The sequence below is a fragment of the Lupinus angustifolius genome, chromosome LG18 (assembly GCF_001865875.1).
Source record: "Lupinus angustifolius cultivar Tanjil chromosome LG18, LupAngTanjil_v1.0, whole genome shotgun sequence".
Taxonomy (NCBI): Eukaryota; Viridiplantae; Streptophyta; class Magnoliopsida; order Fabales; family Fabaceae; genus Lupinus; species Lupinus angustifolius.
In genome coordinates this window covers 15,119,646-15,134,349 of record NC_032026.1, presented here as the reverse complement: position 1 = coordinate 15,134,349, position 14,704 = coordinate 15,119,646, and the positions used below count along the sequence as shown (strand labels likewise).

The 14,704-nt window shown below is 33.7% G+C and overlaps 1 protein-coding gene and 1 pseudogene across 5 annotated transcripts; both read right to left on the bottom strand.

Moving 5' to 3' along the window:
- LOC109332613 lies at positions 1-6,838 on the bottom strand (the record flags this gene model as incomplete). Of its 5 annotated transcripts, none has more annotated exon segments than XM_019567604.1 (8): positions 1-160; positions 315-593; positions 731-929; positions 1,359-1,476; positions 1,551-1,801; positions 1,882-2,675; positions 3,090-6,606; positions 6,695-6,838. In XM_019567604.1, coding segments are annotated over 7 exon segments (5,228 nt in total), but the record flags the coding sequence as incomplete, so codon positions are not given.
- Positions 9,158-11,139, bottom strand: LOC109332616 (annotated as a pseudogene).

Here is a 14,704-nt window from a genome sequence, read left to right as displayed (position 1 = left end):
GGAAAATGCGAGATCATTTGACTTGAAGGATTCTGTTGATTTTGTAAGGGTGACCAGAAGGAAATTGGAGGAGTCTCGACAGAGAGATCTGCTGGAAGAGATACACTAAGAGGCTCCCCGGATCTGGATTCAGTAGCAGATTGCTGCTCACTAGCTATTCCTACCATAGTAACTTGTATAAGTAAAAATGTAGTTCATGAATCCTAATTGGTTCAAGTCAAATTAGCATATTCACAGAAGAGGAATAAAAACTTATTGATGAGGAAAAAATTCACTTGCAATATTTGTAGCTATGAAACATTTAACATCTTAACCTGAGGAAGAACAAGTACCCAATCCATTACCAACAATATCGTCATTACTAATGGCAGCAACTGCAACAGATGAAGCAGCTGCTTCAGCTTCACAATCTTCTAACTGGCCATGAGATTCATTGTTGTGTTTCTCTTTATTGAAGAAAGGACTGGAATCATTTTCAGATCCATCTAGGTTGTGGGATACTTGCCCGTCTGATCTGGATGAATGTCGGGGGCCAATGCCACGAGACACAGAACGCCTGCTGGAAGGAAGAACAGTTGGGGATGTCACTGCCCCTAATACAAAAGGAAATATCTTCCATTAGTACGACAACTCAAATCCAGAAATATTACTTCAAACTGCAACAAAATTCATCTATCCATAATCAAATTATTGCCAAAAAAAACATTTCATATAAAACTTATTTGCTAACCAAATTGAATTTTCTCTCCAGCAAGCAAGGAGTTGATTGGGCTAGAAGCAGAAGAGAAAGTTTTTCCCTTGGTCAAAATGGATGATGTAGGCAAGTTGGACTCATTAACAGCACTATTCAGATCTCCAAGAGGAGTCTGTGAATTAAACTGTTGTGGCTTCATAGCCTCATCAAGTTGTGTTTGCGTAAGAGCCATGACCTGCCATCGAATTTAGCTTTAGATTCTCAACAAAAGCATTGACCAGTCAAATATTTATGATTCTTTGATCACCCAAACAAAAAGAATTAAAACTATGAAGTAGGAACTCAATCCTCACATGAAATGATTAGCCCACCTAAAAAACATTAAACTAGAATAATAAGAAAATGGATAAATGCTGTATACTACAAAATAAGGTATAGGAAAATGCATATCCAAAATTTCCACTTATATCACTAAACCTATGAAACAAAGACAGAACAGACCACCACATTAAAACTTAACCAATGTTTCTAATTGTTTTAAATCCCAAAAAGAAAATATTAAATATAAACCATAGCATGCAGAAGAAAATCAGAACATCATTAAGAACCTTTTGCACATACCATTTTTGTCTTTAAAATATTTTTTAGAGCAAGGGTGTCATACCTGTTGACTATGACTTATTTGCACATGGCTCCAAGATCCCAAAGATGTCTGAGCATCATCAACATCAGGCCCAGAGCCCTTTCCACCACCTACTGCTGGAAGACTCGTTTTGAGTGTCCTGAAGAAGGAAAGATTATATTGATCTTTTCTATACAACAGTGCCAATACGAAATCTTACGAGAAAACAAGTACCTGCTTGTCTGTGATCTTAAGTCAGAATGAGCACCAATTTTCAAAGGAGAGATGCCTATAGGAGCTAAGGGTTGGGATGATAAACTTGAATCAAATCCAGATGACACATGAGCCTTTACCATTATGCGCCCCTCTGTAGCAACTAAATGAGCACGAGCCCCGTTTGCCGTTTCTCCAGTTGATATGGATCCTCTGGTATTATTAACTAAGGCTGCAGCATTTTGTGAAGTAGAACGAGAGTTCCGTGGCATCTAGTGTTAAAAAATGTTATCAGCAGAGATGCTACAAAAATAAGGGTACGTGAATAAATAGAAACTGTATAGATTTAAACCTTTGTACTCTGAGACTTGGCCTTGATTTCTCTCTCCCTCTGCTCTCGTCGATCATTTAGCATTTGCCTCTTTGACCTGACTTCTATAAAGTCATCTTCATCACTAGGAGCTTCAATTCCAGGTTGCTCAAACACACGTATAATTCCACTTTGTAACGGAGCATCAACATCTTCCTCGGAACACAAAGTCCTATTGAGATTACTATGTCCAAAATGTGAGATACTTCGGGTCTTCGTTGATTCTTTTCCATCAACCTTGTCAGTTCTGCTTCTAGAATCTATTTGCTGGGAATTTTCTGTAGTAGATTCTACTGTCTGTTTTCCCAATTTATCAGCTGATGTCTTTCTAGGTCCAGTCCCTCCGGATATGCCTGCACCCCTTCCATTGATATTTGAGTTATTATCTGATCCAAAGTGGTCAGACAAAACTGAACTACAAGATTGCCTCTTCTTAGCAGTTTCCCGAACTCGAAACTCAGTACGCTGAATATTCCTATGAGGCCTCCTAAGAAATCCTCTGGAATCTGAGTGGTTGGTTGCAGCAGGACCTGATGACCTTGAGCCTGGAGTTTTTACTGAGAAGACATATCTCCTTCCTCTACCAACAGATACTGGATGGTGTGCCTTTGAGTCCATAAAATCCTTCTCTTTGGGAACTGAATGAATTGATGCATCTCTAGCAAGTGGCTGGCCATTTGATTCATTAGCAGTTGCGGGTGAAGTGTTACCAACAGAATTTTGGCTCCTCTGTGTGTCCACTGGCAAACCTGTAACAATCACAATGCTATTAGTACCTTTCTTAAGTCCATTAATATTTTCAGCATTCTCCTGGTCAGACAAAACTGAACTACAAGATTGCCTCTTCTTAGCAGTTTCGCGAACTCGAAACTCAGTACGCTGAATATTCCTATGAGGCCTCCTAAGAAATCCTCTGGAATCTGAGTGGTTGGTTGCAGCAGGACCTGATGACCTTGAGCCTGGAGTTTTTACTGAGAAGACATATCTCCTTCCTCTACCAACAGATACTGGATGGTGTGCCTTTGAGTCCATAAAATCCTTCTCTTTGGGAACTGAATGAATTGATGCATCTCTAGCAAGTGGCTGGCCATTTGATTCATTAGCAGTTGCGGGTGAAGTGTTACCAACAGAATTTTGGCTCCTCTGTGTGTCCACTGGCAAACCTGTAACAATCACAATGCTATTAGTACCTTTCTTAAGTCCATTAATATTTTCAGCATTCTCACTTGGCAGTGAACCTCGTGATAAATGCCTTGTAATACCTTGTTGGTTATCCACAGAATAAGGCATTGACTCATTTTGAATAAAGCGATCAGATGTATCGGGACTATTCTGAACTGACACTTGACCTCCACGGTTATGATTAAAAGAGAATTCAGATGCAGTATTTGGCTGAACAAACGACATTGCTTGAGGACCCAGAGGCATTATCCCCTGTGATATGGGAGATGTAAACCTTAACTGGCCAAATTGGAACAAAGGAGGATTTGACGGGTGCATGTGAGAGAAGGGTGCACCAACTGGTGGATGGAGAGGAAGTGGCATCTGTATAGATCCAATCTGTATAGCTGGAACAGGAGATGGTATCAATGATGGACCAGAAAAAAGACCAAATTGACGCTTAATGGGCTCAGCTTGACTTGGAGCAGCTACACTAGACATAACATTTGGACCCACTGATGAGTGAGGTGCAATAGCAATAGCACCTGAAGTTGATACATTTGGACCCATATTCTCTGATTCCTCAAACACACTAGAATTGTTGTTAAGATTCACCTGAGACGAATCATCAACAGGTTGAGGGACTTTGGCATCATTGCATGCATTGTCAAAAGATACATGTTCGTCAAGAGTGCTGATAGAGTCTTGTAGTGCCATAAATGTAGTTTCTTCATCCTTCAATGTTCTTTCAAACTCCTCATTGGGCATCCCAACCTGCACACCCTCATCAAATCCTAATACTAGGTTATCCATCATGTCGGGTGATCCTTTCTCCTCTAAACTCAATTCTTTAAGCTCTCGGTTGAGGTCAATATTATCATGCACTTCATCTTCTTCCTGATAATCTTCATCTTCATCGTATTCTTCCTGTTCTTGGAACTGCTCATGATTCTCAGTAGTCCATTCTTCATCAACAGCAGCAGAGACAGCACACGAAGAAACAACTGCATTCACATTTTGAGCTCTGACATTTATCAGAGTAGACACATTCTCTGGAGCTGAGAGGGCACCATTTTTACTTTCTTCAGAAATCAATATCGCAGGGGAATCTCCAGATCCATCTAAGTCATCATGCGAGAGATGTGCTGGAGAACTAGGGGGGCTTGAAACAGAGAGTGAAGATTGAGAATCACACCTATGTGCAGTATCACGATCCTTGTTATCAGTAGTCTCTTGCAGGGCATCCACTACTTCAGTAGGGATGGTAGATCCACCACTTGCAGCCTGATCATACCTTATCTCATTGTCTAGGAAGGCAGAAGGACCTGGGTATTCATTTCTAATCCTGTGACTTCTGGGCACAGAAGCTAGTGTTGGAGGGGGAAGAACCCGAGGCTGCCTTACAGAATAAGGTGACCTTCCTAGGTTAGTGTAAGGGCCATCTGACTCAGAATTCGGATAAGAGCGCTCAGGGTATATAGGAAATGAATTGCCACGGGAACGGCTCTGCGACCAACCATCACCAAATCTGTCAACAAAATTGTCATGAAAATCAGAATCAATCTCTGTATTTCTGCTAAATTGATCTCCATCTCCAGACTGATTCCACCTCTGCCCCTGTAACTGAGCATATTCATCTAAATGAGACCCCGAAATGCCCCCCTTATTTTGATTCCTGGAAGAAATCAATCCAGCACCACCATAGTAATCTTTCCTCATAAATGGCTTTCCAACAATTGATGAATCTCTACGAGGACCATAATTATTGTTGCCATTATCATGTTCCGGCAGATAAGGTGCATAACTGCTCCCATTCTCATAAATGTTTCTCCATGAATTAACTGGTTTTCCTCTATCCACAAAGTTAGAAGAAATATCCCTTGAAAAGTGAGTTCTAGAACCTGTATCCAGTGGCCTATTCACACTTGATGAATCAGAAGAGGCCGATGTTATTATTCTTTCAACCATTCTTTCACTGTCATCCCAATCACTCACATCTGTAGCCCTGGATGCATCTTTTTCCTTCACAAACCCAGGAATCTTCTCATCCGCAGAAATTGGAGACTGACTACCACCTTTGACTGCTTCAACCTGCCTTCTAGCAATCCTTTGCTCCAATTCTAAAAGTTTTTGTTTAGCAGCTTGTTTCCTTCTCTCTTCTTCTATCTGAATCCTCTGCTTCTCTTCTTCCTTTGCTAACCTGAGCTCTTCAGCCTTCCTCAAATTTTCAATCTGCTCTTGTTCTGCTCGCCATGTTGCCTCTCTTGTTTCTTCTTCCAACCTCCGTTGTCTCTCTTCCTGTTCCCTAGCTTGCCTTAGTCTCTCCTCTTCTTCTCTATGAACTAATTCCAACGCCCTTTCTTGTTCTTCAATGATCTGTTGCCGCTCCTGTTCTTGCATCCTCTGAACTCTTTCAAGCTCAGCCTCAAAAGACTCCCTAACAGGATCATGGAAATCACTTTGTTTTAATACATCCTTCTTCTTCTTGACCACCCCAACAAGAATAGCATCCCCTCTATCAAAATCAGAAGCTCCAAAATCTTTCGTAAATGGATCAACCAAGAAAGACTTTTCACTCTTTGGTAAAGAACGTCTTTCTCTTCCAAAATTAAGCAGGGGATCATTGATAGGAAGCCCTTTACCACCCAAAGCAAATGAAGATCTTGACACTGAGGTCTGGACAGAATCAACTCTACTTCTGTTGTGTTGTTCACTACCAGCATAACGATCCCAAGCATTTCGTTCAGACCCTCGATCCCTCTGTCCCCGTTTGTCAAAATTATGAGCAGGCTTCTGTGGCAAAACACTAACCCTGGGCATATCAAAATCTCTATCCCAATAAGCTTCATTCCTTGAAAATCCATGATCTCTGTTTCGGTCTGTAAAAGCATGACTTGTATCGCGCTCATCATCAGCCCAATCGGATCTTGGTTTCAACGGAACTAGAGGCAGAGGACCAGGGAAATACTCCTTTTGCTTCCTACCCTGCTCATTTCCCTGAGATTGAACCAAAGCAGGTGTGACGGGTCCAACTGTCACCACTGATCGAGCTGAAGGAGGCATATACACGCTGCTCCCTCTGCTAAACCCATCCATTGCCGGCTCAGCAAAGTGTTCTTTTTCCTGCAATGCAATTGTGGCTGGCTTGGTCCACCCCATAACAGACGATACCTGCCTGGAACCACTTCCAGAGCCCGCTACACCGGAAGGAGCATTACCCGATCCTAAGGAATCAAAGCCTTCATGCTCTTTGCGCAGGGAAGGGAGATTCAAGGGGGGTGGAACAGAAAGCTTCGCCCCAGAAGCCTTGTGTGAACTCCGCGGCCTCGACAGAACCACCATTCCTCCATGGCCATTGGCACGGTTTTGATTGGATCCATAAGAACTCGAATGCTGACCGTACGATTTGTTGAGATTCACGGATACGAATTTGGTACCTGCGGTGGGATTCGCCATCGGAACCCGACCCAAAGTGCAATTGGTTTTGCGAATGTTGATTCTCGCCAAAGCATCAAAATCGAACACTTCAATTCGCGGATCTCAATGCTGTAGAAAAATGACGAAAACCCTAATTACTACCTGATTATGATTATCAATAAAATAATAAAGAAGAAATGAGATCAAAGAAGCGTACCTGTTGTAATGGACTCAGGAATTGGATTAGGGTTTGTGTTCAGAAACAGTTGAATAAAATAGTATAACAGAGAAACAAGAGAACGCAAAAAGAGAAAAATGAAAAGGTGAAGATGGGCGTAGGATAAGAGGCGTATGATAGAGGTGTGAGGTTGTTAATGTGCGGAACCAATAGGAGAAGAAAAACTAAAAATGGTTTCCACATATTCCAAATGTTGCTGAAACTAGTAACTTTTAACATAGAGTATTTCAAATCATATTAAAATACTCCGATTTAATGTTTAATATATAGTCGGCAGATGTATGTAGTTTTTTTCTCATTGTATTTTCTTTCAAAAATATACACGCTTTAGAAAGGGATATTCTCAGCAGCTACAATAAGATTGTCTCCACTATAAGAATATTTGGATAGGAAATGAAAAAATTAGTAAATATCAAAATTTATAATAGTCGTTCTATTAATTCGTCGTCAAGAATCACAATCGGATTATGTTTTAGAATGCGGTGATCCATCCAAGCTTATAACTTCTCCTAAGCCCAATTCTGTTCATAAACAACGGCCCAACTAGCATTAACTATTAAGTATTAGCCATGGTCACTCCTATGCTTATCAACTTATGGATAATTTAAGAATTCACAAAAAAAAATTATTTTTGATATGAACTTATGGATACAATTTTAGTGTTACAATCACGATACAGTTTAGTTTTTTTTTGTTGGAATTTAGTCTAATCGATCAACTTAATCTAGAAAAATTGCATTGGTGTTGATTTTTCTTTTGCTATCAATGGCATCACTTGGCTTTGAGTTTTTAGGTTCAAATTAAATGATATTATTCGCTATTATGCTTTATTTGGTTGATGAGAGAAAAGAAGAAGAGAAAAAAAAGTAAGAAAGAAATAGGTGAGAACGAGAAAGAGAATAAATAGATTAGATTTTTATGATGTTTGATATAAGAGAAGATTGAGAGAAAATGAATAAAAATAGATATTTTATTCTTTTTTCTTTTGTTTGGTTGAGTAGAAAATGAAAACATAAAGATGATATTATGATTCAAATGACGAAAATATCTCTAAAATAAAGAGAAGAGGGAGAAAATTGTTGTTTTATTATTAATTAAAAATAAATGTTATAATTTTAAATTATACATGTTATTATAATATCAATTAACTTTTTTTAGTTGATATTTTTTTATATTAAAAAAAGACTTATGTATGTTAGTATTATTTAAAACTAATAAATATAGAAAATAAACAAAATTGAAGGATATTTTTTATATTTCAACAAAAAAATCATTCTCTCCTCCCTTTCTCTCCAAAGTATAAGAGAATTCATTTGTGGTGGGTCTCACCCACTTCTCATTCAAATGAGAGAAAGATTCATTTTCTCTTTATTCTCTGTCTCATCCTTTTCTCTCCACTCTATTTCACCTCAAACAAAAAGAGGCTAAGTGAGGTGGTTGACCAAAATAAAAAAAATTGTTTTTAATAAGATTCACTTGTTTTTAACTAAATAAACATGAATATAATTTTACACTAAAAACTTCTATACACGTTAGAATAAGGACCAAACTAGCTATTGGTTGTCTAAAGTTATTAAATCAATATTTCTTAGTGTTAGGGACTCATGTGGGTATTTTGTATGCACATATAGTAAATGTTCGAATTAAATTATATATTTCATATTTTTTTTTACAATAATGATGTATCTAAATAACGGTTACAATAATAATAATGTATATAATAAATCTATTACTATAGTCAAATTACTGAAATTTATTATAATATAATAATTGTATAGGTTATAAATTATCTGAAGATAATAAAAAGTTATTATATGTATAAATATTTATTAAAGAATAAACTTATAAATATGTTGACATCAATGATGCAAGTATCATGATAGTTGTGTTGACTAGCACTCACGTCTAGTGTATTTTATGAGTACTTAGGATATAATATCATTGAGATCCATTGAGGCTAATATATTATAAATTAATTAATAGAGTATTTTGCAAGAAAATAACAAAGCTATTTTAATAGAAAATTTCTATCTTAATATCCTTAAAGATAAAAGTATTAAGAATGACCCATCACACGCTTCATGGTGCTCTAGTTGTAACATTGTGTATTAATAAGAATATATTATAATAAAATAATAAGTGACGTATATTTATGGAAAGTAATTTTGAATAATTATGTTTTAGACACAATAAATTAAAAAAAAATATTAACTTTCTTCATTAATTCCCAAAAAAACTATCAAAATAAATCAAATAAAAACGAATCGAAAATTCCTTAAATAATATATGAGAAACAATTGTGATCTATCACAACCCATTAATTAATATAAAAGTACACACATTAATCATTCCATACCTAAGTATATATCAGCTTTCACAGTAACATGAAGCTGCAATAAGAATAACACAACCTTCCACTAAAAAACACAAGCTTGACATATTTAATAGACATGGGTAACACATTTGGTCTTTTCACCCATGCCTTATATTTTCATGTTTCTTCATTTAATTGTTTTTTTCAAAGTTCCAACAAGGTCCTTCAATTGCAAACCTAGTTGCTCTTCATCATAGACATGTCACTACTAAAGTCAACAACAGTTTTCAACTCCTTCGAACGAGGCCAAATAAGGCCCATTTGGTCTTGGTGCTTTCGCTTTTTGTGGTTGCTATTTTTCTCTTCTTTCAACCAAACACCAAATAATTTCAAACTATTCCCACTACCAACACCACTTTCACCTACTACGTTTTGGTCATCATCATAACACATTGTTTCATGTGTGGACCCACAATTTCCTTGCCCCAATATGCGATCAATTTGATCAGGATTCACTTTCAGATAATCTCTTAGAAAAACCACTAACTCATTGCACTTCTTCACATGGGTGAGTTCTGAGCTTAGAGTTTCGTTATCTTTTTTCAGCTTCTGATTCTCACTTGACAAATTTGTCACCTCTAATGATATTGATTTCTTAGAATCGGGGGAGGAGGTAAACGTGGAAACCATTTCGTCGGCCCCAGAGTTTGACGGAGAGTTGTCGTCGACGTTGGATTTTCCGACCTTCGGTGGCTGAGGAAGAGTCATCTTGCGACGTTTGATATGGGAGAGAAGATGCTTATGGCCACGCTTGAAGTTTTCATTTGCGAATTCCCATTTGTCTGGCACGATCTTTCGAAATCCCTGCAAATTTGAAAATAAAAACTAAGTTCAATAATAATAATAGCAATAATTTGTGATTTTTTATAATCTTTATATTATTTTCAATTAGCGTGTAATAGATTAGTATTATATGAAAAACAATATTTAGACGACATGATTTTATATTTTGTTATATCCCTAAAATCCCACATATTATTGCTATTAAATTTTACATATTCCATTTTTAAAACTTAGTCATATCGGTATTTTTGTTAATACTCATATATAGTGATAAATTTATTATTCTTTGGATGCTAATTATTATTATTTGTTGGTAATTTAATTAAAAGTGTAATATTTATGCACGGCCATTATAAAGATTTATATACAATCAATATATTATATTTATCATTCACTTGTATTACTTTTTGAAGAGTCAATAATAATTAAAGATGAATAATACAATAATAATATATAAAATTTATACATTATTAATGCATATATTTTTTCCTCTTTAATTAAATTGTAGTATACTAGTATTTGATTAATATGAATTTATTTTGACGGCAATTAATTGATTAAATGTATTTATAATCGATATCACTATCTTATCATGCATAATAACATTTTCATGGACATGATTAAGCAAATTAATTAATTTAATATTATAGTATAAGTAATAGCATATAAACTAAATTCTTAAAATATACATTTATCATAAGTAATAATAATAATAATAACAAAATAGGAATAATTTGAATTGTTAATAAATTATTATTTACCATTTATTAAGATGATTTGACAATGTTAAGCTCTTTTTTATAAATAAAAAATAGAATCTGATCGGTGTAATTGGTGGACGACGGCGCAACCACCAACCACCATTTCCATAAGGAAAATATGCAAGATATAAACACAAAGAGTTTAAAACATAAAAGGCAGAAGAGAAAGAAAACATACATAGGTATTGAGTTGACGAACAAAGCTTGAAAAATTGTTGTGCTTAAAATATTTAGGAACCAAATCCTTTGCGAATTCTGCATTCTTCCACACCACAAACGTGTTCACGCTCTCGCTCCACGATATCATGTCATTTGTCACTGGATCATCTACCAAATCGTACGTTTTTTGTCAAAAATGGCGCCGCGCCTATCCGTTGTGACATATTTTCCCGATTTACCCTTCACCAAATCTTATTATTCTCAACTAAAACAAACAGAAATAACCCTTTTGTTTCTTTAATCTATATCTATTACTATATAGGGGGGAAAATAAAAGTTGTAGGGTCTAGGAAGAAGCACTAAAAAGAATAAGAGTTGTTAAGAATTCCCAATCCCAGCAATAGAAGCCAAAAAGGAAGAAACGAGAGTGAACTAATAAGTTTTCATAAGGCTTTCTATGACGATGATGAGAATTCATGGCTCAAAACCACATCAACAAGATCAATTTGGATAACAAATACCATAACTCCCTGAACAAAATAAAAGTGTAATAGGTAATATTCTCGTTATGGATTCTATGAGGAGGCTCTTTTATAACTAGGGAAACACTTGAACAAATTTCCAACCCTATCAACTGACGTGGGTAGGTTCTAGAAAATTTCAGAAACTTTGAAATATAAAGTTGGACCAATCGAAGGTTAGAAAAAGTAATGAATATGGAGGCTGAGAGAATTACACACACTTTCGGAAGGGTACGTCTAATGTTGTGGTTGTTTTTTCTTCCTTTGCTTGGAAACTTTTTTATTGTCCTTTTTTTCAACGGAAGCTTCTAATACATTTATTGTTGATAAACTTATCCTTTTCTTATTATTTTCTTAGAATAAACTATCTCCATATATTATATTATGAGATTACTTGTCTCTTCTAAAATTATTAAAATTATGATGTATCACATTTAACAACTTTTTACAAAATATTTCTAAAAACTAAAAAAGACAAGACATGTATTACAATTTGAGTAATTACGGGAGATAACTTATTTCTTAAGAATATTTTTTATATTCATACCAACAAGGTGTTAGTCTAATTGTGTAAAATAATACTAGATTCTCATGATGACCAAAATGTCAAGGGTTCAATTCTTATGAACTGCACTTATTGGAAGGGACAACCACACACCCCGAAATGTATTAACTTACCTAAAGGTGAGGGGTAGTATAAAAAAATAATGATAGAAATGATAAGAATATAGGAGTGCTAAATGGACGCGTGGGCTTAGAATTATTTGTTTTTACTTTTTCTAAGAAAGAGGGTGGAGGAGGAGAATAGGAACAAAATTTGGAATGAGTAAGAGGCTTGTGGAAGTGGGTAAGGTTTTTTTTTTCTTTGATCTCACCTAACCCACTCTATTTCTCAATTCTATTCATTGTTTTCGCAGCTATTTTGATTTATATTATTACATATTTATACTTATCTTTTACTCAATTGGTCCATCTATCTTTGTCCATTTATTTTCTATGGAAATTTCTAGCCTAGCCTCTTAGGATACAACTGGAAGAATGAACATTGGAAGCTAGAAGAGAAGACTAACACAATGTACATCTCCATCAAACGATTACTTTTTCCTTTCTTTCTTAACATTTACTTTATTTGTTTTTTCTATATGCACATAATTATAATCTCAAAAAGGTTTTCCTAATTACGTGTTAAGAATATCTATGCTCCCTAAGAATATCATATATAAAAATATTATAAAAATCAGTTTATTATATAGTTTTTTCCAATATGCCCCCTGATATGCTAAGGTACATATTGGAAAATGCATAAAAAAAATTAAGTTTTACAATGACATTAAATATATAATTTCTTAAAAGATATTGATTTTTTTTAAGGAAGAATATTAATGAGTAAGTTAAAGCCATCAGCAACCTAGCTTAATAGTCACGACACTTTTTTTTGAAGACTTTTTGTATTGAAAAGTAGTCGAGTGACAACTACTAATCTCTAACGTTTTATGGAGAGTGTTAGTTCTTATGAAACTCAACTTAATACTCAAATGGGACTCATTTTGCTAAATCAATTTTCTTGCACAACGCCCATTGTTTTTATTTATTTTTTAACTAGACCACAATATCCTATACAATAAATCATCTTGTTCAAGTAAGGAATATTTACGACATAATAGAGTTTGCTATTCTAGAGAGACTTTTCCTATAAAAAAATCAAACTAGAATTCTTACTTAAAGGAAAATACGATTGCAAGAACCAATCATTATATATAGGTCCTCAATCATTTATTCACATACATTTTATGCGTATAAATATATTTCCCCTTATATTACTAGCGTATTGATCGACACTTCGTACCTATAGACCCACATTCTTATTTTTTCTAATAAGTATCATTTTTATGTTACATTCTTTAAAGAAAAATAATTTAATATAAGAAATGTTACATAAAAATTTAATAGAGACCAAAGATGTAAAAAAATTAATCAAATATATAGTTGAAGAAAAAAAGATAAAAATAAGAAAATGTGTGGAAGAATAATGATGTATTGTGAAAAAGAATAAAATTAATATTTAAAAGTTTATGATGGTTATTATTGGAGGAGTTACAAAATGATAATTTTGGAATGTAAAAATTATGACATGATAGTTATTTGTAGTTTTGACTTTATATATAACTAGTGTGCGACAGACACTTCTCGTCTGACGGTCACGTTCTTATTTTAAAGTACTAAGTAATTAATTTTTATCCACTTCATTTTGTAGAATTAAAATGTTTTTTGTATTTTATTTACTCTATATTATATATTTTTATCTATATTAGAATATGCAACTTATAATTAATATATTTGTGGTGGTTATATAAGATTATATGATTTTTTTTAAATTAAAAAATTGAAGGGCAAAATAAGAATATATAAATTATACCATGGAGGTGGTTACATCATGTTTTGACTTTATATATAGTATAGATAGATATATAGTATAGATATAGATATAGATATAATATAAACATAGATGATTAGAATTAGGATAATGTTATTTTATGCCTTTTAATTTAAAATAAAAATATATTTTTAGAAATAAAAAATAAATTTTATAAATATTATTCAAATGTAAATGATTTTTTGAAAATAAAAAGTGAATGTATAATTATTAATCAATTGAATAAAAATTATATGATTGTAAAATAAAAACAGAATTTATAAAAACTAATGAAATGAAAAAATGAAATTCATACATAAGTTTTAAAATGTTAAGTTATTAAGTGAAAATATCTAGTCTCAAATTCCAATTGATGCACGCTATCCCCTTCCTCTTTCAGAAGTATAATTTTACACAAATTAAATTTGAGTTGATATTATTGTGGTATAATTAATAATCTTAACAAAATTATACAAACCCTTAAATTTAGGATTCTAATTTTAAGATTTAGCTTCAAAATTATCCTGTTAGGGCTAGTCTCCCAATTGAGTTTGGAGGAGAATTAATTAAAAAACTTCATAATCATTTCACAAATGTATTTTATACATATAAGTTATTTATTTTCTTTTAAAACTGAATTCGCTATCAAATGATTATGAGGTTCATTATTCATTATCATTTGCTTACCTACTATTATATTTATGAATGAATTTGGATTGAAATTCTAATGAATAGATGAATTTCTCTATATAAATCCATTAATCATATTTTAATATATTGGATGAATAAATATCCAATTCATTTGATTTTTTAAACACTTTTAAGGAAAATAATCTTTTAAAAATCACTTTTTAATTCACTTTTATAAATCATTATGAAACCACTTTTAACAATACTTTTATTTATAGTGATTTTTTTGTTAACAACCAATTTTATTGAAAAAAATGAATTTTTGAATGATAAAAAATAACATTTTTA